The sequence below is a fragment of the Galleria mellonella genome, unplaced genomic scaffold, assembly GCF_026898425.1.
Source record: "Galleria mellonella isolate WM207_F2 unplaced genomic scaffold, CSIRO_AGI_GalMel_v1 utg117, whole genome shotgun sequence".
Taxonomy (NCBI): Eukaryota; Metazoa; Arthropoda; class Insecta; order Lepidoptera; family Pyralidae; genus Galleria; species Galleria mellonella.
The window spans coordinates 7,284,284-7,301,639 of NW_026441980.1; the positions used below are offsets into that span (position 1 = coordinate 7,284,284).

The window sequence follows — 17,356 nt, forward strand, 5'->3', positions numbered from 1 at the left end:
TAAACTGCCATACCGCCAAAATTGACAAAAATTTGTAACATACGTATAATATTCTATTATTATCGTAAAAGACTGATTGCCTTAATTAAAAAAAAAAATATTAAAGAATATTTATATATTTCAGAATTTTATGAACTCGATTCCTTATTTTACTTCGTTCTGCCTAGATTCAAAATCGAGATAGATCTTTTAACTTTGTATAGCGTCACAACAACTAACCTCTGTTTGTCGGAGTGATTGTAAAAATAAAATAAAAAAGGTAATTTTAAAAATAGTTGCGACGCTTGGCAGGCGGGTTAGCAAATGCAGTTAGTCTTTAGTGATGTTTTTAGAGGGACGCTGCTGCCCATCCCTCCCACAGGAATGAAAAAAGTGGCTCGTTGTATGCCGGAGCCACATGGCAATTATTATACATTACATTTTACATAAACTTCATCTATTTATGCAACATTTCACATTAACCATTCTCTAATGAAACTCTTTGTAACTTATTTTTACACATCAAGTTATATATATACTTACTTACTACTATTGCTTAGTCTTACACAATTATTACTATGCCGGGACCATGAGGTCCCAGTATAGTAATAATTGTGTAAGACTAAGCAATAATTGAGAGAAGTAATAATTGTAGAATACGCTACGAAATACGATAGAATACGCTACCCCTTCCTTTCCCGTGAGTGTGGTAAGAGACGACTAAGGGGGCGAGGGATGGGCAGCAGCATCTCTCTTAAAACATCTCTAAAGCATAACGGTTGCCAATTGGCCTGCCAAGCATGACAACTACTGGTAAAACCCCCCCAAGTGTGAGGCTTATGTTTAGCAGTAGACGATTAAGAGCTGATATTATGATATAATTTTCTAAATACTTAACTATAATGTTACATACATTAACTAATAAGAATAAGTACCTACGTAATAAAATTACTACAAATAGTAAAACCGATGACATTTGTAGGCGGAGTAGGTTCTATTGTCAGTATTTCAAATGTGTCGTCATCTTGTTCTTTATATCCAATGAGGCATAGAACATACATGTTCTACTCGTATGTTTCAAGCGACAGAAAGACAATATCATCTAAATAGGGTACAATTAGAATACATGGTAGGCATATACGAGCATATTTATATTATTTATACCTATTTTTGATATTAATTTACATCGGGCTATGTTGTAAATAGCAAGATGCAGTAATAAAACATATATATATTTGAGATATAAAATAATAAGTTTAGTGAGAAAATACATGTCTTATAAAAATCTGACACAGAACAAACTTAAAAATAATACATTGTTCTAAAAAAACCTCAGCGTCAGCAGCCAGTATTAAAACTTCAACAGGCTAAATCCCGATTGTGTATTTAAAAAAAAAGTCATAACTGTTTTAAAATAAAAAAAAATCTATCTTTATTCACAAAAACATTAATTGTCTTCTTGCAAATCCTATTTTAATTATTGAAAGGTTGAGAGAAATTCTCCTAAAAAAAAAACAAATAATACACTAACAGTTTAATTTTAAAGGACAATTTACTTTTTATGAATAAAATAGTATCTGTGTATTTCAGAATACGTTATTAAAGGGAAGTCTCCCTTCATTCCACCTAGTATCAACATCGATAGATCTTTTCTTTTTCGTAGGTATATACGAGTATTTTTAATATTTATTTATTGCACTGCAATAAAACTCCCTGTTAGTAAAATGATATCACTTTATTTCAGCATTTCGTGAAGGTTCGTCTCTCATTCGTATATACACCTTAATTCAAAATCGATAGACTTTTCTACTTTGAACTACGTCACAACAACAAACCTCTATTCAACGGAGTGATTGTGGAACCCATTCATTAAATAAAATGTACTACAATAATCATTTATTGTGCAGTTTTTAGCAACATTTCACATTAATAATTTACAATAACATTATTATTTTTATTTAGAATGTAAGTTATGTCTTCGCCCTCGTTACAACCAATGAAACTTTTGACAACTTATTTTTAGTTATATTTGTTGTTACTACTACTAATTACTTTGTTGTAGGTCTAAGACTCTAGTTTTATTTCTAAACCAATACTGTGTAGTATAAAAATCTTTTTTGACCGCTTTAACTTTCCGTTATTTACCATTTGACCTATATGTCTAAAATATTAGGCAGGATTTATACACAGAACTAATTTCAACTATATTTTGTATTAAAATTAAAAAAAAAGTATTCTTAATATTACGACAATTTTTATTAATTAAAATACCTACATTATTTTTCTATAAACATTATATATAAACATAAGCATAAACTTATTTTTTTATAAGTATATAGTTAATAAACACAGCAGGCATTCATCTGTTGGTGTAAACTAATCCCGGCAAAACCATACTGTCACAAAGTTTACTGCGTCCAAAGTCGTCCAAAGTAAATTTAGAATGTACAGAGGAAAGTACGAAGTGCTCCTTGAATCATCCCAATGCTACCAACTTTAAGCGAATTGTCCAATATAGTGACTTTGATATATTTTCATTATCCAACAGCCCTTAATTTTTTATTTAACCATCACTAAATACTTGTATTATTAGTTTTTATCCGTGACTTCATCCACATGATCGGGATATATTGATTGATCAGAACAAAAAGTAGTAGCTAAATTTCATGACCATTGGTTGAGTCATTAAAATGCCAAGAGATAACAAACATACTTTTTTGTTTACAATATTAGTAAGAATATTGACACTTTGTAATAATACCAGTGTTTTTTTTATGATTTGCTCTCTATCCATAAACATTATTTACAGAATTCGGCGTTGTACCTTTTAGTGCGACCATTTCCAGACCACCTATCTTCAATGCTAATCATCCATTCGTTTTCTTCTTGAAGAATGAACAAACTACACTTTTCAATGGAGTTTACTACTCTTAGGTAAATCTCCAATACGTTTAATGAATTACATTTATTACAAGCTTGAAAATTAAGTTGCATTGAAAACCAGTCAGTACACATTAACATAAATGAAATACGACTTAAAACTAAAGAGTATCTAAGACATTATATAGCATTCTGGATATTTTAAAAATATCCAATTAGTGATGCAGCATTGTTCATTAAAAAATATTTTTAATTATATTAAAACTTAGGAAAAACATATAGTTTCTCTTAATATTGAAATATTCACTATTAAGTTAGACTACATCTTAATAATGAATATAATGTAAAATATCCAAAAATTACAATTTGTGTGCCCAATGTTTGTGTACTGATTTTAATATGAATATATATCATATTTTTGCTTGTTGCTTATGGTAGAATAATTTATTTATGTTTTACCAGCTAAAGGAGCTTAACAGTTCTCTAATTTACTTATTTCTATTAATCTCTGTATATACTAGTAAATGCAATAACTATAAACGTATTTATAATAACTCCTGCTTTAATATTAGCTAATACTCATTCGAATATACTTTTTGACCAAGCAACTACCAACTACTTTATCTACGTAGGTTTCGATTGCACATTGTCTCATAGAAACACTATACCGGGATAAAAACAATTTAATTTCAATCATTTACATATGACTACATAAAACATCTTTAAAACTTTTAACACTTAAAGCGCTGCATCCCTTAAAAGGTTATTTTTAAAACGTTACTCGCAGATTAGGGCAATACAAGAATTCCGTAAATCAGTGACAAGGTCAAATCATTGGTACAAATAGCAAAACCGATGGTCAACATTTATAGGCAATAGTTATCACTTTCCTTAAATGGGTCGATATCTTGTTTTCCGTTTTCAATAGTATATAAGACACATGTTATTACATCTATATTTCAAGTAATATGTAGACAATGGGGTCAATTCTGATGCACCATTTCTCTAAAGCTATCTCTAAAATTAAAATTTCCTTTTGATTTTACAGCGGAATCTCATTCTAAGGACCAATATGAACTAAATTAGATTTACGTCAAAATTATTATAAATTTAGTTTATAATAGTATCTACGTAAATCGTTAATATTATAAAAACTATTAAATTAAAATTACAGGTTAACAAATAGGTTTAAAGTACAATATCATCTAAATAGTACACTATTTATTATAATACAATATAGGCATATACCAGCATAGTTATATAGTTTTGCCTTTTAGCATTTGTTACACCTATTTTTGGTATTTATTATTTATAAAATGAACTAATTTTTCCTGCAATAAATACCCTTGATCATATATCAAGAGTATTTATTGCAGGAAAAATTAGTTTAATTATTTATTATTAATTAAAAAACGATTTACTATTTATTTATAATATTTTTGTATATTTCTTAAATGTTGTAATTGATTTAATATAAAAAAAAACTATCCTTCTTATTCACAAAAATGTCCAACGTCTTTTTGCAAACCCTATTATAACCATTAAAGTGTTTTGTCTATTTCTTCTAAAAGCAATTGAAGATATACTATAGATTCATATCAATTTAAAGGAAATTTTAGTTCTAATGAATAAAGTAATATCTGTGTATTTCAGAATTCATTATTACAGGGGAGTCTTACTTTATTCCGCCTAGTATCAAGATGGATAGACCTTTCTACTTTGAAATACGTCACAACGACAAACCTCTGTTCAACGGAGTGATTGTGGAACCCACTCACTAAATAAAATGTACTACAATAATCATTCCTTTTCTGTTGTATAAACTTTATCTTTTATGCACTTTTGGTAATATTTCATGTTAACAAATAATAATTCTATTGTCTCTTTGCTTTACAATGCAACTATTAGCTTCGCAACGTGTACAAATATATATATATATATATATATATATATATATATAGCGATAAAACTTTTTATAGCCTTTTTTTACTATTCAATTATGTATATACATACTAACATCTACTAATTACTGTTCCAAAAACACTATACATAACATAATTAGACCTCTAAAATGAATCAAAAGTAAATATCATACTTCACTGTATTGCAACAGTAACTGATACGATACTGATTACGTACATAATAAAATTATTACAAACAGCAAAACCGACGGACAACATTTGTAGGCGGAATAAATACAATTGTTAGTACTTCAGATGTGTCATCATCTTTTTTTCATATCCCATAAGATATAGGACATACATGTTCTACTCGTATGTTTCAAGCGTCAAACAGACAATATCATCTAAACAGAGTACAATTAGGTGGTAGATAATATGCTGGTATATGGTAGGCATATACCAGCATATTTATATTGTTTTGCTTTTTAACATTAGATATAACTACAAGTTTTCTTAATGTTTTTTTTTTGCACTCCAATAAAACTTCTTGTTAGTAAATTGAAATAGGGTTTGCTACGTAATTATAATATTTTATTATATTTCGTAAATGTCATAATTGTTTTTAAATAAAATCCCTCCTAGGTTGATAAACCTTATTCACAAAAAACATCAAACGTCCTCTTTCCAATCTTATTATGACTATTGAAATGTTTTTTTTCTTTTTTCTTTTGAGCGGATTTCTTTTAACAGAAAACAAGAAATATATTATCCATTTATGTTTAAAGTAAATTTTAGTTTTTATGGATAAAATGATATCTCTTTATTTCAGCATTTTATGTGGGCGCGTCTCTCGTTCGTCCATCTAAATTCAAAATCGATTGACCTTTCTACCTTGAACTACGTCACAATGACAAACCTCTGTTTAGCAGAGTGATTGTAGATCCCACTCTCTAAATAAAATGTACTAAAATGCGCAATCAATCTTCAAACTTTTTCTTTTCCATAAACTTTTTTTATACATTGTTTCGTAACATTTAATATTAACATCAATATCTTCCCCCTCGTATATCTAATGAAACTTTTAATAACTTATTTTTATTTATGTTTGTTTGTTATTATATATTATTTTTGTACAAATATTATATATATAAACATAAACACAAACTTAATTTTTATAAGTGTATATTTCATAAACATTGTATATGTTCATTTGTACGCAAAGTTTACTGCATCCAAAGTTTAATAAATTTAGAAAGAACAGAGGGGAACGTATGAAGCGGCCCTTGAGTCATCCCAATACTACCAACTTTAAATTTGATATATTTTCATTGTCCAACAGCCCTATATTTTTCATTTAACCATAACAATATATACTTGTATTATTAGTTTTTACCCGTGACTTCGTACACAAAAATAAAAGATATTGATTGACCAAAATAAATAGTAGTAGCTAAATTTCGTGACCATTGGTTGAGTCATTAAAGCGTCAAGAGATAACAAACGCATTTTTACGTAAATAATAAATTTGAACATTATTTACAGAATTCGGCGTTGCATTTTTGAGTGCGACCATTTCCAGACCACCTGTCTTCAACGCTAATCATCCATTCGTTTTCTTCTTGAAGAACGAACAAACTACACTTTTTAATGGAGTTTACCGCTCTTAGGTAAATCTCCAAAACATTACATGATTTACATTTAATACGAGCTTCAAAATTAAACTGCATTAAAACTAGTCAGTGCACATTAGCTTAAATAAAATACAACTTAAAACTAAAAAATCCTGGAATGTTACGTACTCGTATATAGCATTCTGCAAAGTAAATCCGTTTCATTAAAATTCAAATATAAATAGGCGTATTTCATAATTCGTCAAGACATTTATTCATATCGTATCTGTAATGTCAATTATTCCATAATATATCATAATATAAATATAAGCCTAGCTTCGCTTGTATAAAAATCTTTATCTCCCTTTTCCACAGGAATTTTACTATTTCATTTTCATATAAACAATATATATGCTATATTTCTAGTCATTAAATATTTTATTAATAATTCTCATGTTTATATTACTTATACCTTTTGAGTTGATTATATCCATGATAACATAGCGCTCGAGCAATTTAGTAGCAAAACTTATGTCAAATCCTAAACTTAAGTGGGGAACGCTAAGATATGCATACTTATTGCTCCGACATATTGATGTTGTAATCGCAAAACGTTTTCCTTGCACATTTTCATATAAGTAATAAGTTACTAACAGAATAAATATAACAATTTCAGTTATACACGTCGTGACGAGAGCTTTTTTCGTCATACCTAAAATGCAATTCGTGGCCGACCATCCATTCGTCTTCGTGATTAGAAGTAATCATGTCGATTTGTTCTCAGGAGCATATCTGTCAAGTGATAATAATTAAGTAAAATGTAATGCACCTATTCAAAATTCATAGCACGCGAGATCAAGGGATAGTTTTAAGTTTGGAACCGTGTGAGGCATTTCTAATGATACAGTCAAAATTGTTGTAATGCAAAACCAAATTCCGAAAATTTAATATAAAACTACTCGGAAATTGTGTCGCCGTAAACAAATTATAATACATAAAAGTTATTTAATAGTTAATATTTAATTTTAAACTCACAACAAAATTTAATTTTAATATCTATAAATAATACAAGGCAAATTATTATATAATAATATGTAATTAAAACTAAGTATTTAAAACATTTTTTCTAGCCATTTCTACTTGTAAAATCTGTAAAAGTACCAATTTTCTATGAGTATGTAAACTCTCTATTACACATAATTTACCGTACCTACTGTAATTGTACGTTTAATTCAAAATAAATGGAAGCTTATATTGGTAACTTGTATCTTTGTTACACGTGGCACTTTTGCTAATATTACGCTACTAAGGTTATATATGTGTATATTGTCTACAAAAACATTATTAGTAATACCTATATATTGTAATAATATGTTATCATTGACACGACCTAAAGCATGATTATTTAAACAATGCTAACTATTGCAAAGTGTATTTGTATATCGCATGCATGGAATAACAAATGGTGAAATTCAAATGGCTTTTGATTTAAATTAACTTTTTAAAAAGGATATATGCCAAATATTTTTATACGCAGTAACGGCAACGATATATTATAATCTAATTTATTTATTTATTAAATTATATTTAACGAAAGAGTTGATCCATAAAGCATTAAAACCTGCTGAGTCTAAAGGAATTATTAAAAATATATTCACGATTATACTCTATGTTTGCTTCTTCAACATTGTTCTATCTATTTGTATTATATATTGAAATCTTTTTAAATATTAGGCATAAATCCTACTACATATATTCATGCATGAATGGTTTAATTTAACTTAATTTTAGTAATAGCATAATCAGTATTTAAATGTAAATACATTTATTAATAAACATTAATTATTTCCTTTTTAAAAAATTTGTAATATATAAGGTGAAATGGAATTCAATGGTATATTTTAAAAGAATTTTGTACTAGAGAAATGGAACATTCTTCTCAAAAATACATGTTTGAAAAGCAGCAAAAAATTAGAGACTTTTATACTTATTTTACAACTAAATCTACCATATATAATATCTTTTTTTTTTTTTTGTATAGAGAAATAAGTTCCATTTCATTGCTACTCGTAACAATTATAAAAAATAAATAAATATCATTAAAAATCATTGCTGGCAATATTTGTTAAAATTTCTTATTAGAGTATTTTATTTACAATTTAACTAATAATATTTTTTAATTTACAGGTTATTTGACTCTCAAAGGAAGCGATGAGAACGAATTGGGGTCAATTAAAGCCCAATTTTGTTTAATTTTAATAAAATGTATTTTAAAATCAATAATATCTTTTATTAACCATTTGTATTAAATCTTACTAGTATAATAAAATTATAACTGTGCTATGTCAATAAGCAATTGAATCTAGAATAATATTTTTTTAGAAATATTGTTTGTCTTTTAACTTGTCTATCTGTTTGTTTGTTCTTGCATCACGCAAAAACTGATGATCTGTTATAAAATCTGGTGTATATTTTAACTTTGATGCATTTTCTATTAGTCTGTTTCTTTGATTTTCCTACTTCAGAATTCGCTAATAAAAAAGTATGATAGTACTTTAATCTGACAGTTAATTAAACCACTGTGCGTAGTGATTAGTATAGCAAAACTAGACTATTCCGAAAATCCAGAAGACTGCTCGATTTGCTGCAAGCCTTTTACAAAGTAACCCTAGATGATCGGATACAAGTATTCGTGCCAGCATAAATCTGTGTTAGTAAAGGCATTGTTCATGTCTATCAAGGATCGTCGGATCATTGTTTGGTGCGGAACGAGGTGCCTCTCATGAGTCCAATTCCACCTTGTTCTACGGGAAGATGTCGCATTTGCAGATTAGGATGAGATGCGAATTTTTTTCGCATCTTACACATGGAGGCAGGTTTGCTTGCTTCACACTGGATGATCGACGCCATCGCTGATTCTATCGCCGATATGGAGATCCCAGGCCTGGTATTGAGCCTCTTGTAGAACAGCATCTCATTTGAAATAGGAATACTTCCTAGTCTGGGCCAATGGTGTGGTGTCGCGAGAACCTAACACCAGTGCCCATAAAAAGAAGTACAACTCTATCTCTAGGTCTTTCAAAAGAGTTATAGCCACAGCGAAGTTAGACCATAAAGGCACTGTTCATGTCTATACCCGTATACCACTTTCCACCAGGTGAACGTCAGCTTATTGGCCATACCCAGTTGCATAAAAAGACATCAGTCAAAATTCTAAATATTCTAAATATTATTATAAATATCAACAACTTGATCGAAATATAATATGACCATTATTTTTAACCTTTCATACTAAATCGACCGCGTCATAATGTGTTTCGTATAACGAATCAATATTTCTTTGTATTCGCCTTTGACCTCTTTTATAAAAAGTTGTACATTTTCATAACTTTTTCAAGATATTTTCGTTCTACAGCAACCTTTATATAAGTAAAATGTTTTATATTACAAAAAATAATAGTAAATACCAAATAATGTACATATTACACGTCTTATAAACTTAAATAGTCAAATAAGTACTGAATGGATTTTTTAAAGACGCTAGAAACTAACAATCCTGAGACCATGCCCTGATGGTAATGGGTCTCCATGATGATGATGATGATAATGAACGATAAATTTGTATACTATTTCCTGCAGATGTTTGCGTGCATCGGTAAGTATATAAAGTGTTCTATATATTAAGATATAACTTACCCGCGTACCAAATTTTATTTAAATCCGTTCAAGTGTTTAAGCATGATTGAGTAACAAATATCTAAACATCTTTACAAGCATTATATATCATCAATCAATCAATACATACTCGTATAATAAAATCGTAACTGGTCGCTGTTTGTACATGGAAGATATATGGGCTTTATGAATGCAATAGGATAAAAAAACATATATTTTTTTTAATTTTTGTATTTGTCAATATATCCGTTTGTCTGTACGTTTGTAGGCGCCAATCTCAAAAACGGCTTAACCGCTTTGAATGCAGTTTTCACTAATATGTTACAGTTTACTCCACTTAACATTTAATGTTTGCTTTATTTCAATCGGTTCATAAATAAAAAAGTTATGTCAATATAAAAATCACATATAAAATGCTATAAAAAAACCGATTAGTTGAATTGGCTAATACTTTATGAAGATAGGTTATATATCATATTTTAACTCATAAGATATTTTATATACCGATTCACGCGGGCAGCACCGCGGGAAACAGCTAGTTAGTTTAATAGGTTGAATAACATTAATATGATATCGCATTCAGCACACTACTATTATGTTACTACTGCTACTTCTCTTGTGATTATCGCCTGATGTCGAGAACTCTGAGACCACCTTCGTTAAGTAGATAATATTAAGTCATAGAAAAAAATAGTATCTTTTTCTTATGGTGTGCATATACACATTACAACACATACTAATACTAGCGGCATATGCCTAGAATACAGGCGAGATTGCCTTTTCATTATCACTCATTTAAGAAAAAAGCGAATGCGGTATACGTATTTAGCGGTGTAATGCGCACGCCGCATTCAGCGTTGTAATGCGCACACGTATTTTACACACAAACAACTCGAGGCACTGTGCATTCTTCAACTAGTAACGTTAATAAGACGAAACCAGTGATACCCACTGTGTACAAGCAACCAGACGTGACATCTCGTTGAGGCAATCGCAACGTGACAGGATAATGAGCTCACGTGAGCCGTCAACTGCAGGCGCCGCCGCCGCACCCACCATTCTCCACAGACGATAATTTCCGGACTCTGACGAACGCGTTTCCAATTTCAAACCTCGGTAAGCACTTTTCATCTGTTGTTTTTTCGATTTGATCCGTTTAAGAAAATCTTATCAAAAACAGGACGTGCGTGCGTTGCATGCAGTATCATCTATAAAAGCGAAGATCAATAAAATTAATATGCCTAATACGTCTGTAAACAAGATTAAAGGTATTTACTTACTTGTCCTATACAGTTGTATTTCTGATAGAAGCAGGTGCCTACGCCCAACGTTACTTCCCTATTTATAATATTTAGTATCCTGAACACAGCACCAAACTGCTGTATTTACTTTATTTATTTATACTGGAGGTACTCATACTCATGATGTCAATAGAACTAATGCTGACGTGTAAACCTTACTTACTTTAGAATACGTTAGAGTAATGTAATAAATACTCATACCTAGTCAATTTATTCTTATAATTAACTGACTAATTAAAAATCCTTTTTTTTTATGCAACTTAGAATGACAAACAAGGCGACGATCCACCTAATGGAAAATGGTAACCGTCACCTATAGATATGAGCAGTACCATGGAACAGAATATGCTAAACAGAATATACTATTTCGCCCATGATACCTACCCATGCGTTGCCATTCCTAAGCACTCAGGTGTTATTCCTCTGTACCTTGTAAAAAAGGGACTAAAATGTTGGAAACATTTAAGTATGTTTTTTGTTTCTTTTTTTTTTGATCAACATGAAACTTTCAATAAAAAAATAATTATCAAGGTCGGTTCAGAACGCCCATAACAAAAATAAATGAAAAATAAAACTATTATTGATTTTAAGATACTTACAAAACAGAGGTGAGAAAATTTTAAATTAATTTTAGATATAAATAATTCACTACCAGAGGGAGACTTTCATTGAAACTCGTATTCAACTGTGTACCACCCGGTTTTCTGTCGTGTAGTAGCTTTAATTGGTGGGACCTAACAACTAATATACAGGATACGGAGGCATGATACCATAATCCCCAGTAACGCCTACGCATGAGGGATACTATTGGCATCACATTACATTTTCTAATGTTTAAAATACTATTCATGTCTATAGATAACATTTACCACCTTCCATTAAGTAGGTGTCAGCTTCTTTGCTATTTCAGTAACTTACACATCACATAATTCTCATAAAATAATATTCTAATAAAATACTATTAAAATGGGAACATTCCAGTAGTGTTATCTATAATTGCCTTTACGCCGTCATTCATCTGACCTGGAGACTTGGAGTTCCTTTGCAAACTTTGACCATTTCGCAAATAGACAACTTAATTCTGATCTTGATACCAACTTTTAACAGGTTAAAGTCAAACAAATTCTGGAAACTGAATAGCACTAATCTATATAAGCGTTTATACTCATAAAAATACATCATCATGTCCCAATAGTATTCTACGCCGATTTATAAATCGCAAAAACCTTTATTCAAATTTGATCGATACAAAAAACTGTGTGTGATTTTGTTTTAATGAGACTTAATGTTGGCAGTTGGCAGAAATTAAAATTCATATTCTTTATAAGCAAAAAAAATACTTATATTACATATTTATTTATTCTTTATTGACCACATTACAAAAAAAATCTGGTACAAAAGGCGGACTTAATACTATATAGCATTCTCTCCCAGTCAACCTTTGACAAAACAAAAATTTAATTATGCGGTGTAAAAAATTGAAAATTGTTGCAAATAAATATTTACACGTACGTACACTTAAAAATCACAACACATACAATAGAGGACTACTGCACATTATAATTATATAAATATACATACATGAATACATATTCTTCGATAGATTATGACTCACATAATACAATGACATACATAATATGTAGATACAAAACTTAGTCATTAATACTGCTACACATCTTTTTTTTATTTTAATTAATTAAATTGTTTACACATTCTTGATGAAAATCTAACAACTGCATACTTTACAAAAGATCCATTAACGTGCCATTATTACACAATTGATGCTTTTACACGAGTAAATAGTAGACTAATTATATTTCTGTTGTATAAACATCCAATTATAATTTTAATGCGATTTACATTTTAGCACTATCCTTTCGCACGATGACTAGTACTTACTCCATGTAAGAAGCGACCTCGTCGCGTCGGTTCCGTTCGCTTCCATTCTCATTGTCCGAGCGCACCCACATTACTACACCAATTTGTTGAGGCATAGCTCTACGGAAACTAGCTGATAGACCACGCTTTTGTGTTCTAATGAACGCTTTCAGACGAACAAACGTAACAACGCGTAGATTAATGTCGGCCACCTTTCACCGCCCCGTTATCTTTATGGGGCAGACTCATTGTTTTGTATTGAGCGATGTCATGATTTATATTGTCTTGCTAAGTTAAATGAAATCCTGACGCTTGAGATGAAGACAGAATGGCCGGCCGCGGAAAGGTTTTGTTCAGCACACTGTAGTGGAAGATAGAGTTTCAATTTATTCTAAAGCGTAAACCTGTGTCTATACATAATTTTGATAGAATTTTATGATAAGTAAATTAATCAATTTGATTCAAAGTGCATACTTTTATAGTGGATATTTCAAACATAGTTTTTATTTCGCAAAAAAGATGGCTTCAATTGTAACAAAACAATTATTTTGATTTAAAAACTAAACTAATGAAACTATTTTAAAAAGAAATTAACCAAACTGGTTTATAACTGACGAAGTTATAGCGTAACAAACATAAAAAAAAAACGGAATTGGGAATCTCCTCCGTTTTTAAAGTCAGTTAAACACAATATTATCTACATCATACCACGGCCCTGCCCGCGTGAATCGGTATTTAAAATATCCTATAAGTTAAAATATGATATTATAACCTACCTTCATAAAGTTTCAGCCAATTTAACTGATCGGTTCTTTTATAGCAGTTTATATGTGATTTTTATATTGATATATTTTTTTTATTTATGAACCGATTGAAATAAAACAAACATTAAATGGAGCAAACCGCAACGCATTAGTGAAAACCGCATTTAAATCGGATACGCCGTTTCTGAGATAAGCGTGTACAAACGTATAGGCAAACAGACAACAATTCTAAAAATAGTTATTTTGGGTTGTATTGCGTTCATAAAGCCTCCTTGTAATAGTTTTTCTTATATAATATTATTATATATTATATAATATATATCTTCTACAGTACAGGCAGTTAGGATTTTATTATATGTAGTGACGAAAGTTCAGATGTTTAATAAATAGATGTCTGAATGTTTTCATTGGAACAACCTTAATGCATAGATAATCTACATGACAAATTAGTTAAATTCTCTAAATGTTATGTAAATTTTCTTTTATATGTAAAATGTACCTTAAACTCACTATATGTTTTGGGAAAATAAGTGAATTGAGCAATTTATAAATAAATATGCTATTATTAACTCATAAGATATATTAATTAGATAATAATTTACATCATATGTCTGAAGCCACAAGATACAGCTAGTAGGTAATAGAGGAGAAATTAATTAAATAAGCTCAGTAAGGCAACAACAAAGCCGAGACATGCCTATTTAAATTGCACCTCTTTAATTATTGAATATTTTCCTTTGAAAATGAAACCGCAGCCGTTTGTACAAGTACAAACGTAGGTTGCAGTATACAGGAACAACTTCAATTAAGAAACAATGCAGAGAAGTCTTAACAGCGTTTTCTTGTTAGCAGCAGTATAAAAGAGAAGCAATTAGCCCGTAAAGTGAGTGCTGTAGAAGTGCAGACAATAGCGGGGCAAGTTCAACACACCTGCGCATTCACACCGCCTTAAGTGGATACATGCGACTTGATACGACAACGTCACGTGGTTAGTATTGTGTTATTGAATATGTCAATTCGTATTTATAGGCATTTATTTTTTATTTGCCAATTTCTCGCCTGATAATTGCTTCTTCTAATACTGTTATATGATGTTTTTAGGGTTCCATACCAAAAATAAATAAAGGAATCCTTTGGTGCGACTTTATCCATCCGTCTGTCACATAACTCCTAATGCTATCAAATTGAAATTTGATACAGTTTTACATATTATTAACTCGCATATATCGCAATGGAAGTAATTGAAGAGTAATTTTTTGCTGAGGGGTCCAAAAGGAGTACACCAAATATCAAAATGGAACAAATTGTCCAAATGGAATGCTATATGAAACATCTTCATTAGTACATTTTAAAACAAATTTTTATGTATTTATATACTGCATAACTTTGTACTGATTATCGAAATCGAGCTGAGTAATTTAAAAAGCCTCCAAAATTATATTATAATATTTATTTATTTAATATAAATGCTTAAAAAATGACATGAATTTTTGCCCTCTGTACAATTATTTTAGCATGCAGTTAATAAAAAGAAATCCCAAAAGTATAAATCGAAATAATTGACTCTCTTTGTTTTATGATAGCTATTAAATTCTTTTATCGCTGGGTTCCCCTGAACAATCTCATTTCATTACAGTGAGTTATATCTATTACAGGTTTGTAATTAATTAAACGGTGCCCTAACCTAATAGTGCGAATAGAGAGATTTATGTGACACCACCTTCTGCCCTTAACTGACGCCGAACATAAAGAATAGATATTTGGTACGTTTACTGCGTGGTACGAGTATATACACACAGGCACTTGGTATTTTCAAGTGATTTCAAAAAGAAGAAGGTTCTCGGTTGTATTCGGTTGTATTTTTTTTTTGTTACCTCATAACTCTGTTATAAACCGATTTGGAAAATTATCTTTTTTATCTGAATGGATATGTTTACAGATTAGTCGCATAGAAATTATATTAAAATCGGTTCAGTAATCTTTCAAAATATCAATTAGTCAGTCTTTAAATCAAAATAAAGGGTTTTCTTTGTGGGACACAATCTTTAAAAAACTAGAATAATCCACAAAAGAATAGAATCTTAATTCTATTCTTAGTATTTTTGTTTAGGATACGCAATATTTCATCAATTCTCGTGTTGATTTTACAAATGTTTTTAATAACACAAAGGTGGCAAATAACTTACAGCCTATCTGAAGGTAAAGTTATTGTAGCCTATGGATGCCTGCTACACTAGGAGCGTCACGTGCACGACAAATTTCTTCCTTGTTGGAAAAATATTAACCAATTTTATTAATATTGGAACTGAAAAAACTGTCAAAATTAGTATGCGATCTAACTTTAGGACTAGCATAGCCGATTAAAATCTCAAAAAATGATAAAAGGGAAAAAATGTAGTCAGATTTTTATTCGCGACACAATTTTTAATATTTATAGTGTGTTTCAATAGAATTTAATGAAAAGGTAACCAAGTTTTGTTTAAATTATGACAGAAACACTTTCTAAATGAAATTACTATCAAATCGAAACTTTCAGTTATTTATTTAATTTTTATTTGTAATAGATACTATTTAATAGACTATCTTTTTTTTTTCCTCTTTATTTAGGTCAACAAATAGTAAACACAATAACAATATATATACATATGCATCTAAATATCAATAATTTTAGTATCACCAACGACGTTGGCCACCTTTTACTATAAAACAAAATATGCATACATTAACATAACATACATGAATGACAGAAATATAAAGAAATGCGTACCAGTGATCCACTCAAAATCAAAGAACTTCCAAATTGATGTTATATATTTTAAAAATTAAAATTTATTTACCAGCAATAAATAAGTAAACACAACATTAACAACAAAATATCATTCCTCCACCTCAAGTAGACCACCGAATCTTAGTAGAGTAAATTGTTCGTTAGTTTATATTTTAATTCTGTTGAAACAAAGTATATAACATTTTGTAAGTATTAGTATATAGTCGTATAATAAGATAAGAATGATTTTATATCTATATTTATATAGTTTAGGTAGATCATCATCATCATTATCCCACAGAATGCCATAAGGAACCGTCCTGAGGTACCTGCATCTACTGACTTCCTGCAATGCATTTGAGGTCGTCAATTCATTTAGTGGGGCAGTCTTTCCATACTGCGTTTGCTGAGTTTACGAATATTTAAAAATATAACCATGGTACATACAATAATATTAACAATAAACATATAATATTAAAAATATAGTTATTATCTATGTACACAATTGACCTACTTCAAAAATAATTTGCGTACTAAACTTAGATACCGTATACGCCTCTCTGTATATAAACACATTTCAACATGTGCAGGGTGGCGAACA

At 29.8% G+C, this 17,356-nt stretch overlaps 1 protein-coding gene and 1 long non-coding RNA gene across 12 annotated transcripts in view; both read left to right on the forward strand.

The window, feature by feature from the left end:
• LOC113511617 (alaserpin) overlaps positions 1 to 8,653 on the forward strand; it is a 29,097-nt gene extending 20,444 nt beyond the window's left edge. For 3 of the 11 annotated variants that reach the window (XM_026895277.3, XM_026895282.3, XM_026895281.3), the window contains exon 10: positions 8,558 to 8,653. Coding sequence is in view for 5 of the 11 variants with exons in the window: in XM_026895276.3 (XP_026751077.2) it covers positions 7,047 to 7,183 (137 nt within the window). In the remaining 6 variants the exon portion in view is untranslated. Of the gene's footprint in view, positions 1 to 2,788; positions 2,914 to 4,512; positions 4,648 to 6,302; positions 6,428 to 7,046; positions 7,191 to 8,557 lie in introns of those variants that run through there. The other 8 variants (XR_008253024.1, XM_052896452.1, XR_008253029.1 and 5 more) reach the window with 7 other exon arrangements.
• A 2,146-nt stretch (positions 8,654 to 10,799) lies between these two features.
• LOC128201030 (uncharacterized) lies at positions 10,800 to 15,632 on the forward strand. The gene is made up of 3 exons (XR_008253030.1): positions 10,800 to 11,161; positions 14,841 to 14,976; positions 15,090 to 15,632. It is a non-coding gene; the product is annotated as an uncharacterized LOC128201030 (long non-coding RNA).
• The last annotated feature ends 1,724 nt before the right edge of the window (positions 15,633 to 17,356 follow it).